Source organism: Centroberyx affinis, unplaced genomic scaffold, assembly GCF_046629955.1.
Source record: "Centroberyx affinis isolate AG114_WGS23_722 - 3 ecotype Tasmania unplaced genomic scaffold, CSIRO-AGI_Caff_v1 ptg001027l_1, whole genome shotgun sequence".
Lineage (NCBI taxonomy): Eukaryota > Metazoa > Chordata > Actinopteri > Beryciformes > Berycidae > Centroberyx > Centroberyx affinis.
Genome location: NW_027279587.1, coordinates 97,247 through 110,021, shown reverse-complemented (window position 1 = coordinate 110,021; position 12,775 = coordinate 97,247). Strand labels below are relative to the sequence as shown.

The following is a 12,775-nucleotide window of genomic DNA, read 5'->3' as shown; positions in this document are numbered from 1 at the left end:
TTCATACTAATCAGCATCACCTGGTTACATATTCTCTAAATTTTAGGATGCTGCTTGTTTTCCTTTCACTTTCTGAGCTTACACTGACACCTTGTGGTTTTGATGGGTCCTGCATTATTGGCTGTAGTATGAGCCATGCTCACTCCTAGCCAAGTGAACCAGTAATTCAGGATGAGCATCAACAACACTATAAGACAAGAGACTTGAGTAGAGAAAATACATCTATTTAATCAAGTTAAGGATGTTTGATTTACAAATTTATTTTTGTACAACAAAAAACAAGACAATTCAGTAGATTCATAGGCTACAGCGCTGCAGCAAACAAAAGCTGCTTTTCTAAAAGACCTTCCCACTAAGTTACTGCCCTGTCTTCCCCCGAAGACCTCAAGTAGTTTGACCCCTATATATAGATGCAAAGAAATATGTACTTGCATACTTAAAAGTGTTTCCAGATGTACTGATAGTTATCATGGTAACCTGATTGACAATTAAAATTATAATTTGTAGCTAGTTCAGTAGGCACAACAGAGTGGTTGTCTGCTGTGTCAATCTATGACAATGATTGAGTTGTGAACTGTTTATGTTGTTCTGTGCCATTGTTTACCTACTTATAGTCTGCCAGTTAGCTTGAATGATTCTTGTAATTTTCCTCTGACCTTGCATCATCAAACTGTTCTCACCACAGGATTGCTGCTGACTGGATGCTTTTTTTTTTTTTTTAGACACCATTCTCAGTAAACCCCAGGCGCTGTCATGTGAGAAGACCAGGAGTACAGTCATTTCTGAGATACTGGAACCAGTGCAACAATCATACCAGTGTGTGTAGGAGCGATTCATGAGTGGTGTAGGTAATAAACCAGCTTATGTGTTAAGATCTGAGAGCAGGTCATCCAGAGAGGCTCTCTGCTAGGATGACTCTAAAGACACCGCCACATCTTTTGATTTAGAGGTGGCTGCTGACGATGGGACAGGGTTTTGGGTCAGTGAACTGCTGATGTCAATGGTGGAAGAGGGAGATGTGGTATCCTGTATGACAGCAGGGGCTGCAATAGTCGTTGCGATGGGGGGAAGAACAAAGTCAGATGGAGGCAGAGTCACACCAGGCAGGTTTAGAGGAGGAAGAGAAGCCAGTAGCGGGAGACCTGTGGAGCACAACACAGCATCTTAAGAATAACTATTACTACCTACTGCATAGGTAGATTTAAAGTGGTTATCTGCAAGATCCTCATTTTGAGTTTAGTTAATTTTTTGTGATAAGTCTTTTTCCTTGGACTTTCTGTTGATGAAGTTTGAGTTTTTGTAGGTATCTGTTCAGCCATGCTAAATACCCAATTCTTCCATTTATTTCAACAAACCACACTTTCACTTTCTGTCTGCCAGATGATTTTTTTCCTACCTGACACCAGGTGTTTAGTACAGAAAATGAACTGGCTATAGGTTGAATTAATACTGTTTTAGAGCAAACAACAATAGAGAGTAGCAAACAGACATTTATTAATATGAAAAATTTGCAGGTTATTAGTTTAAACAAACACAATTTAAGAATATGAAAAAAAAAACATCAGTACCTGCTTGTTGTAATCCACCAACTCCAGGTAGTGATACTTTGCCCAGGTCTGGCAAGCTTATATTTAGGTTTGGTAAATTAGGAAGGGGTGGAAGACCTCCAGGTAAGGGCGTTAAGCCTGCAAAATGAATATTAAATCAATTAGACAATGCTAGGTGTAGCAGAGGAATGTCATGCAAGCACCAGACCTGAGGAGCTACAGTCCCCTAAGTTACTTTTCCCAACCTGGTAGTGTGGCGGTGGGGTTGACGGATACTGGGATGCTGTGTGAGGAGGGGGGCTGGGTGGGGAGCACCGGGACAGTGGGAGCTCCTGCAACACAGGCAGGAGAAATATTACCATCACATTACCTGTTCAATATCTGTGTCTGCATTTCTGCACTCAAAGCCTTCAAATTCACCTGCAGTATTTGTTTTTTTAATCCATTTCCGGTTTTCTTTTTGTTCCTTGTTCAAAATTTGTGTGTTGAGGTGGTAAAATGTTCATTCACAAAAATTTGACTTGATCTGCAAATTCACACATCAATTCAAATGGGATATTTTGTACAGTTAGAGACAGTAGCGTACCTGTCTGTAGAGCGCTAAGGCCAGGGGGCGGGGGACAGCTGACCGACAAGCCGGCGAGACCCGGTCCCAGTGCAGTACATGGAGAAGAAGGCAGAGCTGGTGGAACGGTGGGACTGACAGCAGAGAGATGGACCTGGTGACCAAAATGTTACTTTAACAAGGAGCTGGAACCCAGATGACATCCAAATAATATGTTTTCAATATTCAACTACCTCTATGAAGCCATCTTTAAGTGGAGCAACTGGTTCACTAGGAGTCTGTGCAGGGAAACTGATCTTCTTGCCCTCTGCAAATGGCAGTGTAGGTATCCTGTGCAGGTAGCCATAGCCAATCCCACATCCTAGACTGAAGGGACGGAGAGGACAGACTACAGTGAGGTGAAAACCCAGTGACCCCAACATGTCAGCTTTTCAGAACAACCACCAGCTACAAGTGTAGTTCAATATAAAAATCTTGCCTAGCATAGCTTTAATTTACAATGGACAAGCATTTTTTAAAGGATTACTTTTTGCCATTTTGCCTTTATTGAACAGTTCAAAGTTGAGAAAACTTGGGAAGTTTGGGGGGGGGCGGGGGGTTTGGGATGATGACATGCAACAAAGCTTCTTGGCTGGATTTGAACCCCGGACGTGACAGTTACATGGTATGTGACCTGAAATGGGTATTGGTTTTGAAAGGGTTTCATAAGCCCAACGTCAATGAAGTGTTCTTTTCCCATAGAGCAGTGGTTCTTAACGTGGGGTCCGGGGACCATCAGGGGTCCCTGAAGGGGTTCCAGGAGGTCCCCAGCAAATTGATCAGCAAATTGATCAAATCTCATCAAATGGGGGTCCGTGGCCCTAATGTGGACTAAATTGAGAAATGATATGAAAAAGGTTGAGAATCACTGCCATAGAGGACTATATCATACTTCAATTCAGGTAAAAACATGAAAATCACCAAAACTGGTGTTATAAGGTGTCCACCTGACAGCAGATAGGAGGGTCAGGTAGATGATAATGCCATACCTGCCCTCTCCGCCCCATTCAGAGTTCGGGGTGATGACGACCTCACGGCAGTTGTCTGTGTCCGTGTTGTACACATACAGCTTCAGCCCCTGGCCCTCATGGGTTTCAATGAGGGAGAACAGATCCTCAGTCTGTTGAAAAAGAGCAGAAATACACAGCAGTTATAAACATATCACTAATTTGAAGTCACCATCATCAACAATCTGCATAGTAGGTACCTCATTCATGACGGTATCGGCTCCTATAATGTAGTCAGTGTGGGGTCTCAAACCAGCCAGGGTCGCAGGGGAATTTGGCTCCACATCCTGGACTCAAAACAACAGGTAGAGCACATCAGGGCATCAACTTTTCTTCATAGCTAATGACAATGAACATTGCATGAGTCTGAAATGATGTATAGGTTCTATCTGACTTTATTTTTAAATCAAAATCGAGTTATCCACATATTCATGATCTTCGAATGTTACTTTATGCTTGTGTTAAATATTCAAATAGACAGAAGGCACATACCAGTTTTGCCAGATAGTATATCAAATCTTTAATGCTTAATATCTCAGAACTTTATAATTCCAAGATCACGATCGTTTAAACAGTCATAAATCACGTATCAGATTGTGACACTGGGTATTTCAGGACCCTTCAGGAATTTCATCATCAGAATGGCCCAAGAGCCCACTCACCAGGACATGCCAAACATTTTCATTGGCTCCTTCGAAGCTGCAGAAGCGAATGCTGACTCCCAGAAGCCCCTGGCCTCCCCACATGTTGCTGGGTGTGACGGTCGTCTCCCTCACGTCCAGCGTCTTGCTGCTGTACACCTGCATCTTGATGGGCCTCTCCACATTCACCTTCAGCACCTCTTTCAGGTTGTCGTTGTCTTTGTTCTGTCATTGTCAGATAAACAGAGACTTATTGAAGCAGCAGGTCCGACAGCGAGAGAAAATGCTATTATTTCCATGTTACTGAACTTACCAATCTAGTGTCAGAGATGGAAATTATGAAATCAAAGAATGGCTCCAATCCTGCACGGTGACCAGGGGAATTTTCCTGCACCTGCAAAATAAAGTATTGTAAATAGAGAAAAATAGAGAGACACTAGACACTAATGTGAAATTGTCCATTCCAAAACAGATAGCTATAGAGGGTAAAATAGTACAGCTGGGATAATATCTCCTCTCTTTCACATACAATACACAAACATATACAAAATACCTTTTCTGAACTTCTATCATTGTCTTTAAAAAAAATACCACCCTCACCAAAAATACTAAAGCTACTAAAACTGTCTCACTAGAATTTAAACTACAAGTGGACTAAACAGGGAGGTCCTATCTCTTCTTTATTATTTTTAATAGCACTAGAACCTCTAGCGATATCTATTAGGGGACACCCAGGAATTCAGGCAATAAATAAGGGAGGGAAAGAACACAAAACTGTTTCTTTATGCAGATAATATTTTATTACTCATTAAAAATCCCACATCCTCACTCCCCATACTGCTTGAAACTATCAAGAGATTCTCTGTTTTATCAGGGTACAAAGTTAACTGTTGGATATTTATTATCCGTGGTTTCACCTTTTAAATGGATGCGTAGGAATGAAATATCTTGGTATTTTACCAACATCAGAATTAGATAAAATAGTTGACATAAATATATTTCCACTCATTCTAAATCTGAAGCAGAACATAGATAAATGGAAACTGTTAAGGCTTAGGGGGGGGAAATTATGATGGTTCCAAAATTTAATTATCTATCAACGATGCTTCTATTATGTTTTGCACCTTCAGTTTTTAAACAGTATAATGCCGTTATCAGAAATTTCTTGTGGGAGGGAAAGAGACCTCGGATTAGTATGCAGAAGATTTATACACCTACAGAAAGAGGAGGATTAGGCCTTCAAAATGTGGGACTGTATAATGCTGCTTTTGAAATCTGAAAACTGGCCAAACACTGGAGGAGAGAAGGAGCAGAGCAGGGAGGGGAAGAGGTGGAAGAAATAAGACAGCTCCCTCTGGGCCAATACACGTTATATCTCAGAAATCAGAAAGAGATGGAAACTTACAGGACATCAACCCTCATCTCATCCACTCAAAAATGATTTAGTCTAATGATTAAACAATCAATTAAACAAAGACATGCTTCAAACCTGAAATATGAGTGAAAAATATGTAAAACAAGGGATTTAGGCCTTAAGCGACCTTCATAAAAATGAATTATTTTTGACATATGAAAGGATGTGTATGAAATATAAACTAGATGAAAATAATGTATGGAAATATATGCAACTTGAAAACGCTTCTAAATATGCTTCTGAAAAACTGAAAGAAAATTGTGACAGGAGAGATCGTTTCTGTTCCTTATTCAAAACAGACAGCATCTATTTGTTGTAGAATATTATGTAACTGAACAGTGACATCTGAAAATTTAAGAGTTGTATGGCAGAATGACTTGCGATCTGATCTGAAATAGATAGTTTTGAAGTTATGGCTGAAAATGATAGCAAACAATGGTTGTAATAACAGAGTGTGCAGATTTTACTTTACTCCTACTAGACTGCATGCACTGTGGGAATAACCTGTTGTACAGCCATTATAGGATAGGGCCGTAAAGTGCATGGAGGACCCATTAGACAGCCATTACATAGGACCCCAAGAATGTCTTTGTTATGTTATGAATGTCAAGGAAAAGGTGTAGGTGTAGGTGAAGGTATATGAAAGTGTAAGAGGAACATAGTATGTGTACTGTATACTGCAGGGACAAGCAACCATGTGCCATGGAGGCCGGGAGTCTGCAGGTTTTCATTCCCCCCAAAGACTACAGCAGCTGATAACAATGATCAGTGAAATCACCTACTTTATTCTTTGGTTGGATTGGAAACCTGCATACTCTCCATGGCACATAGTTGCCCATTCCTGGTATTGCCCTGTATGTAATATTTCTTTTTCTTTTGAAATTTAAACTATTTAAGGGGGAAAGCTGGTGGCAGGAAAAGGGAATTGCAGGTTCTACATCAAAGCAATGGTGTTTCAAAAGGAGAGCACACACCCCATCTACAAACAACTTGCATAGCGGCCACACCGGTTATTCTGGCAAATAGTTTACCAAAGCTTTATCCTGAATTCTACCAAAGAGGGTACCTATCAAGAGAATCGACACGTCAACCTGATCGAGTCCACGACTGCGCATGTCCAAGCCAATAACGCTTGAACTCATCATTGGCTACTTCAGACTTTCCTCATCCGTTTCATGCCGATTTATGATAGTACAGTTTGGATATGACAGATTATTTTACAAAATAACAATCAGTGGCAGCTCACGCAGAACTGTAGACCCGTTCGTCAATCACGAATTATTTATATCTACACCAATGGAGGGTACCAAACAGTCATTCAAGTCAGAAATCTTGCTCATCGCTATCTTGGATGCTAGCCACCTCTGACAAGCTAGTTAGCTAATAGTGGAGACCAGTGTGTTTGGCTAACGTTAGTAAACATACGTTTCGTTTGCAAGCCTCTCTAGTGCACAACGAAGAACTTCAAAATATTCAGATATTTGCACCAGCTGCAGTTGACAAATAAACTAGCTGGCTTGCTAAATTCACAACATTTCTCCCCTCTCTCTCTCTCTCTCTCTCTCTCTCTCTCTCTGCAGCTAGATCTCTCTTACCAGCAGCACATCCAGTACACTGAGTTTCTGACAGCACATGACAGGAAAATTGTTCTTACTCTGAGGACGTGGTAGCCTTCAGATCCTCCACCCGGTATCTCGACGCTCTGAGATCCTCCCATGTTTCCCTGGATGTTAGCTAGCTGGTTTGTTTAGCAGACGGCTGTCAGGAGGCGACAGTGGTTTGATGTGGTTCCGGGATCCGAGCACTTCCGGGATGGGACAACCTGAACTGACCTGTGTGGTGTGTGCTGACAGTTTTATGATCGTCCAAGTGCTGCGTTTTCCCCCTCTTTAATCACATATACCAGTTCACTTAGGTTCATAACACACACACACACACACACACACACACACAACACAGTCCCACATATGAAACAACAATGCCTTGCTCAAGGGCACAACAGTGATATTAAGGATATTTAGGACTTTAACAATAAGTGCTGTGATGAGATTGATTGATGTGATTACTGTGGTCACAGTGTTTGCGGGCATAATTCTGCCTCATTCCAGTAATTTTTATTTATTTAATATTGGGGTATAGTAGTTCAGCTGCTTGTCTGAGGCTACTTGTGAAAGGAATGTTGATTAGGTATCTGCAGGGTAAAAACAACCTACCTGACATTATTTTGTAAGGTGAGTAATGAGCTTCTTAGCCAGTAAACTGCCACTATCTTTATCCATTAGCACAGCCAAGCATTGTAATTGCAAACACCTTAGTTTTATTTTTTAAAGTTTCATTATTCAGATCCCAGCCTTCGATTTGATTGTATAATCATGTTAGAGCAGAAATGGGAGCGAGGGCAGATGGGAGAGGGTGTAGTTGTCTATGTGATCAAGTGCTGATAAGAGCTATCATCATCATCACTATCATAAAGAACATGGGCTGCAGGAGGAGATTAATGAATACGTAATTGAATATCTCTGTAGTGCAGCAGGTCTTATCAAATAATTTGAAATAAACTTGTTGAGGTTCTCCTCATCGATCATCAGCTATCCTGTCAGTCTGGATGTCCGCCGGTGCTCACTTTGATGTCCTGTCTGAGGTGTGAGAGGGGGTCTGGTGACGCTGTGAGTTCCCACTGCACCCCCATTCAAGAGAGGAAATGAAGCTCTGGGGTGAAATATTTTATCTGTCACATTGTGGTCTAACAGAGCCAACACGTATTGTCATTTCTTATAATCACTCATTTCAAAATGTACAGACAAAAGACCAGTTTCTAGCTGATGGTGATCACAGTTTGAAACCTTGTGTATAGTAGCTTCATCATGCGTACAGGCAAAAAGGATGATGATGCAGGGGGTTGTAGGCGAGTGGTTCTCAGCGTGGGGTCCGGGGACCACCAGGGGTCCTTGAGAGGATTCCAGGGGGTCCCCAGCAAATTGATGAATTGTTAAACTTTGCCATTATTTCATTTCAAGAAGTTAAGATTATTAGAAAATAATTAGAAGAATGACTGTTTTGATCATAGTTTGACTGATATCTCTCTGCCTACAATACAGATAGTCATGGAATTCTGGACAAAATCATATCTGACAATAAAATACAAATAAACAATAAAAAATATTCTCAGATTTGGGTCCGAGAGACAAAATCAAATCAAATGGGGGTCCATGGCCCTAATGTGGCTTCAATTAGGAGTCCTTGATATGAAAACGGTTTAGAATCACTGTTGTAGGCAGCCCTGCATTAAGAAATATAAAGTTACATATTTCATTTGCCCTTGCAGGAGGACCATTTGTCACTCTGGGGAACTTACTTACTCTTACTGTCACAGAGCTTCTCTTCTGGTGAAATTACCTCACTTCAAAGCACCAGAGCCTCTGGAGAGTCAGTGTCTACCTACAAATTAACGGAAACACCACATGAAAAATGACTTAAATTTGAAGCAACTAAACACAGTTAAAAAGCAATACAGACAGCAATACAGGCAATTCATATTGATTTGAATGGCAATTAGAAATATGTGTCAGCTTTAACAGATGTTTGAATTTTATACTATAATTATTAAAAAACATGGCGACTAACTGAGTTCCAAAGAAGCCAAATCGTCAGTATCCGAATTTCAGCTACATGAGTCACTTTAACAGTGAAATTATTTGATCTAAGAGGATCCGTCTTGAAAATCATGACAACATACAGTATGTCAAACATGGATAAACTGCATCAGGGATAGACAGACTCTTAACAGGTTAGCTACTAAATGCCACAAAACTATGGCCTCAAAAATACCACAAAAGTGAATCAACAACTCTGTGACACAGTCTGAACAAAAAGTTTATGTTGTGAGCTTCACAAAACTGGTATTTATGGCAGAGTTGCCTTTCGGAAACTGCTTCTATCTAAGGCCAACGCCAAAGAAGCATAACCTGCTGAAAGGAGCACAAACCTGGACCCAGAGCAATGGAAAAAAAGTAATATTGTCTTTCACCTTTTTTCCTACATCCAGACAGGTTTATGTTTGGAGAAAACCAAAAGATGCCTTCAACTTGCAATGCCTGTTGCCAACTGTTAAACATGGTGGTGGATCTGTAATGAGATGGGCAGCCATCTACTGAGAGTCATTAGGTTGGATGATTATGCTGTATGGTTGTATAACAGCCAGGGAATATTGGGCCATTTTACAGGACTGGGTGCACCCTATGGTGCAAACACTGCTCCCTCATGATGTTCCCATATTCCAATATGAAAATGCCCCCATACACTCTGGTAAACAAATTCAGGAGTGATTTCATGAACACCAGGCTGAAGTCCTTCGCCCTCCATGGCCTCCCCAATCCCCAGATGTAAACATCACTGAACCTGTATGGGAAGATCTGGAGCGCAGAATGGGAAGTAGATTTCTGTTTCCTTCATCCCTCACAGAACTGGAGGCTTTACTTCTTGCAGAACGGTCCAATATCCCACTATGCACAGTTCAGGACTTGTATGGCAGCATTACAAGGAGAATTGAAGCTGTTCTCTAGGCAAAGGATGGCCCTACTCCTTATGAGGTGCTTGTTATTCATATATTGTCAGGTGTTTACATTATTTTGTCCCACTCCCAGCAATATAGGTAAGCAATAGTTTACATTATGTTTGCATTATTTAACATAATTTAGGTCACTTCTATTGCTGTTTAGTATATAATAATTTTTATCCTGCTTGAGATAGTGCTCAGTAAATTTATTTCTAATATATGGTGATGATATTGTGAACAATAATTTAAGACTTGAATCATTCATTGTTCCTCAGTGCTACATCGGATCTTCAAATGCGTTATTTTCTATCAGTGAGAAATATGCCGTCCACAGTGACACTTCCTGCTCCAAGGAGCAGATAAATAAACTCTGTATTTCACCAGCAGCCTGCTGACGCCTTAAAACCCTGCAATCACCATTCCTCTCAGGCCCATTCTGTATATAGCTCTCTCGGATTTATGCTCATTCACTTCTCCAAGGAATTTACAACTAAAGCTGCAAAGAAATGTACTATACTTTGTTTGAGTACATTTGAATCTACCGTAGACAGTGTGAGGAGGTGGGGAGGACTTGCACAGAAAGGTAGGCTATTTAATCATAAATACGTCCATAATGTGAGAAATATCTTGACCTTCTATCCTGCTGTAGCTCTTTCGCACTTCCCATCTCAACACAGTAAACAGTGACGCATCTAGAAACAGCAGAGTTGTTGTTGTCGGGGTTAGTGGCTTAATGTCATGGGTCCTGTGAGTGGTCATTACGTGCAGGATGAAAGGGTTGGAGAAAGACTCTGTGCTGACACAGTGTGCTGTGCTGTGCTGGGAGGCAGAGATAAAGTGCTAAGTGAATTAGAATAGCCCGTGTTCAAATGACAGCGCAGCAGAGCCAAACACCAGTCCAAGTGGTTATCATGTCATTATTGTTGTTGTTTATCATTTTTATTTCAGCATCAACAGACACATGTTCCCCATCCTTCCCCACAATTCCTATTCAGGAGAAGAAGAAAAAAATGGCACCGTGCCGAAGTCATTGTGGCTCACGGAGGAAACAGTAGACCATATTTGAATGGTATAGAGCACTACATTACTGTCGTGTACTAAAGGGTTGTCCTATTCATTTAGAGTACACGATGGCAATCAGCATGCAGGGAACTGTTTAGCTGCAGTGTAATTGCTCCTGGGCTCATGCTTATTCCTTTAGAAAATGTCCAACAGAGACATTTACTAGCAGCCTTTCAACTTTAACAAGCATCACATTAGGTTTACACACCCCAGCCCTGGAGACAGGCAAGTTGCAGTCTGTGGACTATTAATCTCCTGCCTAAAATTTGCTTTCTGCCAAGATTAATCAAGCCTTGGACCATGCGGTCAATAAGAGGAGGCTATTTAGATAATTGTAAGCCATTATAATTACTTTAGGAGCGAGAGGCCTTTAGCTGCAACAATGAATGCTTTTACCATGTCAAAATGCTGAGAGAGATACAGTGGCCTGCTGGCTGGCTCCAAGTAAAGACAAAAGGAGTAAATTATCAGAGTAAATCAGCACTTCTTACAGTACAGGAACACATTGAATGATTATTTAAAATGTACCAAATACAAGAACAACATGGTGCCTGTATCGAGCTGTGGATTTAAAGATTAAAATAATTGTATGTAGGCTAGATTGTGTATATAAGTTGTGTATGTGTGTGTGTGTGTGTGTGTGTAGCTGTGTGTGGTGTGGGGAGAGGGGGGAAGGGTTGGCAGGCGGCCCGCAGTCAATATCATCATCACCATTTCATTAGACTTGCCTTGCACAATGGGAACGTCAGTATCTATCAGGAAGCTAATGTGGCAGTGATTCCCAGGGGTGGGCGATATATTTGGCACATCAGGAAACCACTGACTGGATTCATGGATATATGGGAGAGCAGAGTAACACAGCTGAGGAGGGATAGATGGGCGTGTGACCTATTGTGTGTGGGAAGAGCCTGCATGGGAACTGTCAGCGCAGATGGATGCTGAAGCTTGAAGGTGCTGAGGGAGCAGTTGGGAGGAAACTTTGCCTCGATTTCACGACGTTCACAAACAAAACAAGTCCGTCGTGAAAATGAAATGAACACAAATTGGAAAAGCAACGTAATAAGCACCGGGAATGCCATGGTCTCTGTTTCATTACCGATATTAAAATGAGTGGTGAATGCTGTCCGTGTGAGAGGGTGTAGGTGTGTGTGTGTGTGTGTGTGTGTGTGTGTGTGTGTGTGTGTGAGTGTGAGTGTGAGTGTGTCAGGTGTGAAATGGAGGGTGCGCAGACCAGTGCAGAGACAGACATTAGGTATTTCACAGTCTGGTGTTCAGAGCCAGCGCCCCCCTAGAGACAGAGACTAAATCTAAAAAAAAAAAAAAAAAAAAAAGAGTGCTGTTTCAGCCGTATTATTTTTCTGGCCTGATCTGCGCTTGCTCAAAGTTTAATAATGCTTGTAATTAAAATTGATGGGGATACTGATTGCTGATTAAAGTGATGAAGCCCATGAAATACCATTAAACATTGATTATATGGTCTATATCAGACATCAGGGTCCTGTTAGAAGCTTTACTTAAAACTTAATACATACACACACATACATAACATGAAAACATTATTACGATGTGAATCATAATATCAATATAATGCTGATGAAACATTTTGCATTATACTGAATAGAGTAACGAATAATATTGGTTTCACCTCGTTGGTATAGTGATTATGTAACTTACCTCCGGTGGCCATTTGTTTATGTCTTGAGAGTTACTAGACTGTGACAACTATAGGAGCTATAGGCCTTCCTTCATTAGCATTCAATCATTATAAGATTCTCAGACACCTGCTTCCAAATTATCCCTGTAATTATGCTTTGGCACAATTAACCTCTGACAATATTATTGCCATCCTCAGAGCAGCAAACAGCAAACCACTCTCCCTTTAGATGTGGGAAGAAGTGGAGGATCAGGGTTATGATTTCTATTATCCCATTATGACTGGTTATTT

General features: G+C 41.0%; 1 protein-coding gene across 1 annotated transcript; it reads right to left on the bottom strand.

Annotated features, from left to right (window-relative positions):
* Positions 1 to 211: 211 nt before the first annotated feature.
* LOC139646978 (Golgi reassembly-stacking protein 2-like) lies at positions 212 to 7,000 on the bottom strand. The gene is made up of 10 exons (XM_071522786.1): positions 6,868 to 7,000; positions 4,113 to 4,193; positions 3,821 to 4,024; positions 3,359 to 3,445; positions 3,141 to 3,271; positions 2,346 to 2,478; positions 2,134 to 2,266; positions 1,793 to 1,879; positions 1,569 to 1,685; positions 212 to 1,142 (listed from the first exon to the last, which is right to left on the bottom strand). The coding sequence occupies exons 1-10, from the start codon at positions 6,928 to 6,930 to the stop codon at positions 907 to 909; spliced, it is 1,272 nt and encodes a 423-aa protein (XP_071378887.1). The 5' UTR covers positions 6,931 to 7,000; the 3' UTR covers positions 212 to 906.
* Positions 7,001 to 12,775: the final 5,775 nt, after the last annotated feature.

Excerpts from the sequence above, each read along its gene's own strand:
- LOC139646978 (XM_071522786.1), bottom strand. The coding sequence starts at position 6,930 with ATGGGAGGATCTCAGAGCGTCGAGATACCGGGTGGAGGATCTGAAGGC. Across the intron at positions 3,446-3,820 it reads AAAATGTTTGGCATGTCCTG|GATGTGGAGCCAAATTCCCC; the intron begins GTGAGTGGGCTC and ends TTTTGAGTCCAG. Across the intron at positions 1,880-2,133 it reads CCTTAGCGCTCTACAGACAG|GAGCTCCCACTGTCCCGGTG; the intron begins GTACGCTACTGT and ends CCTGTGTTGCAG.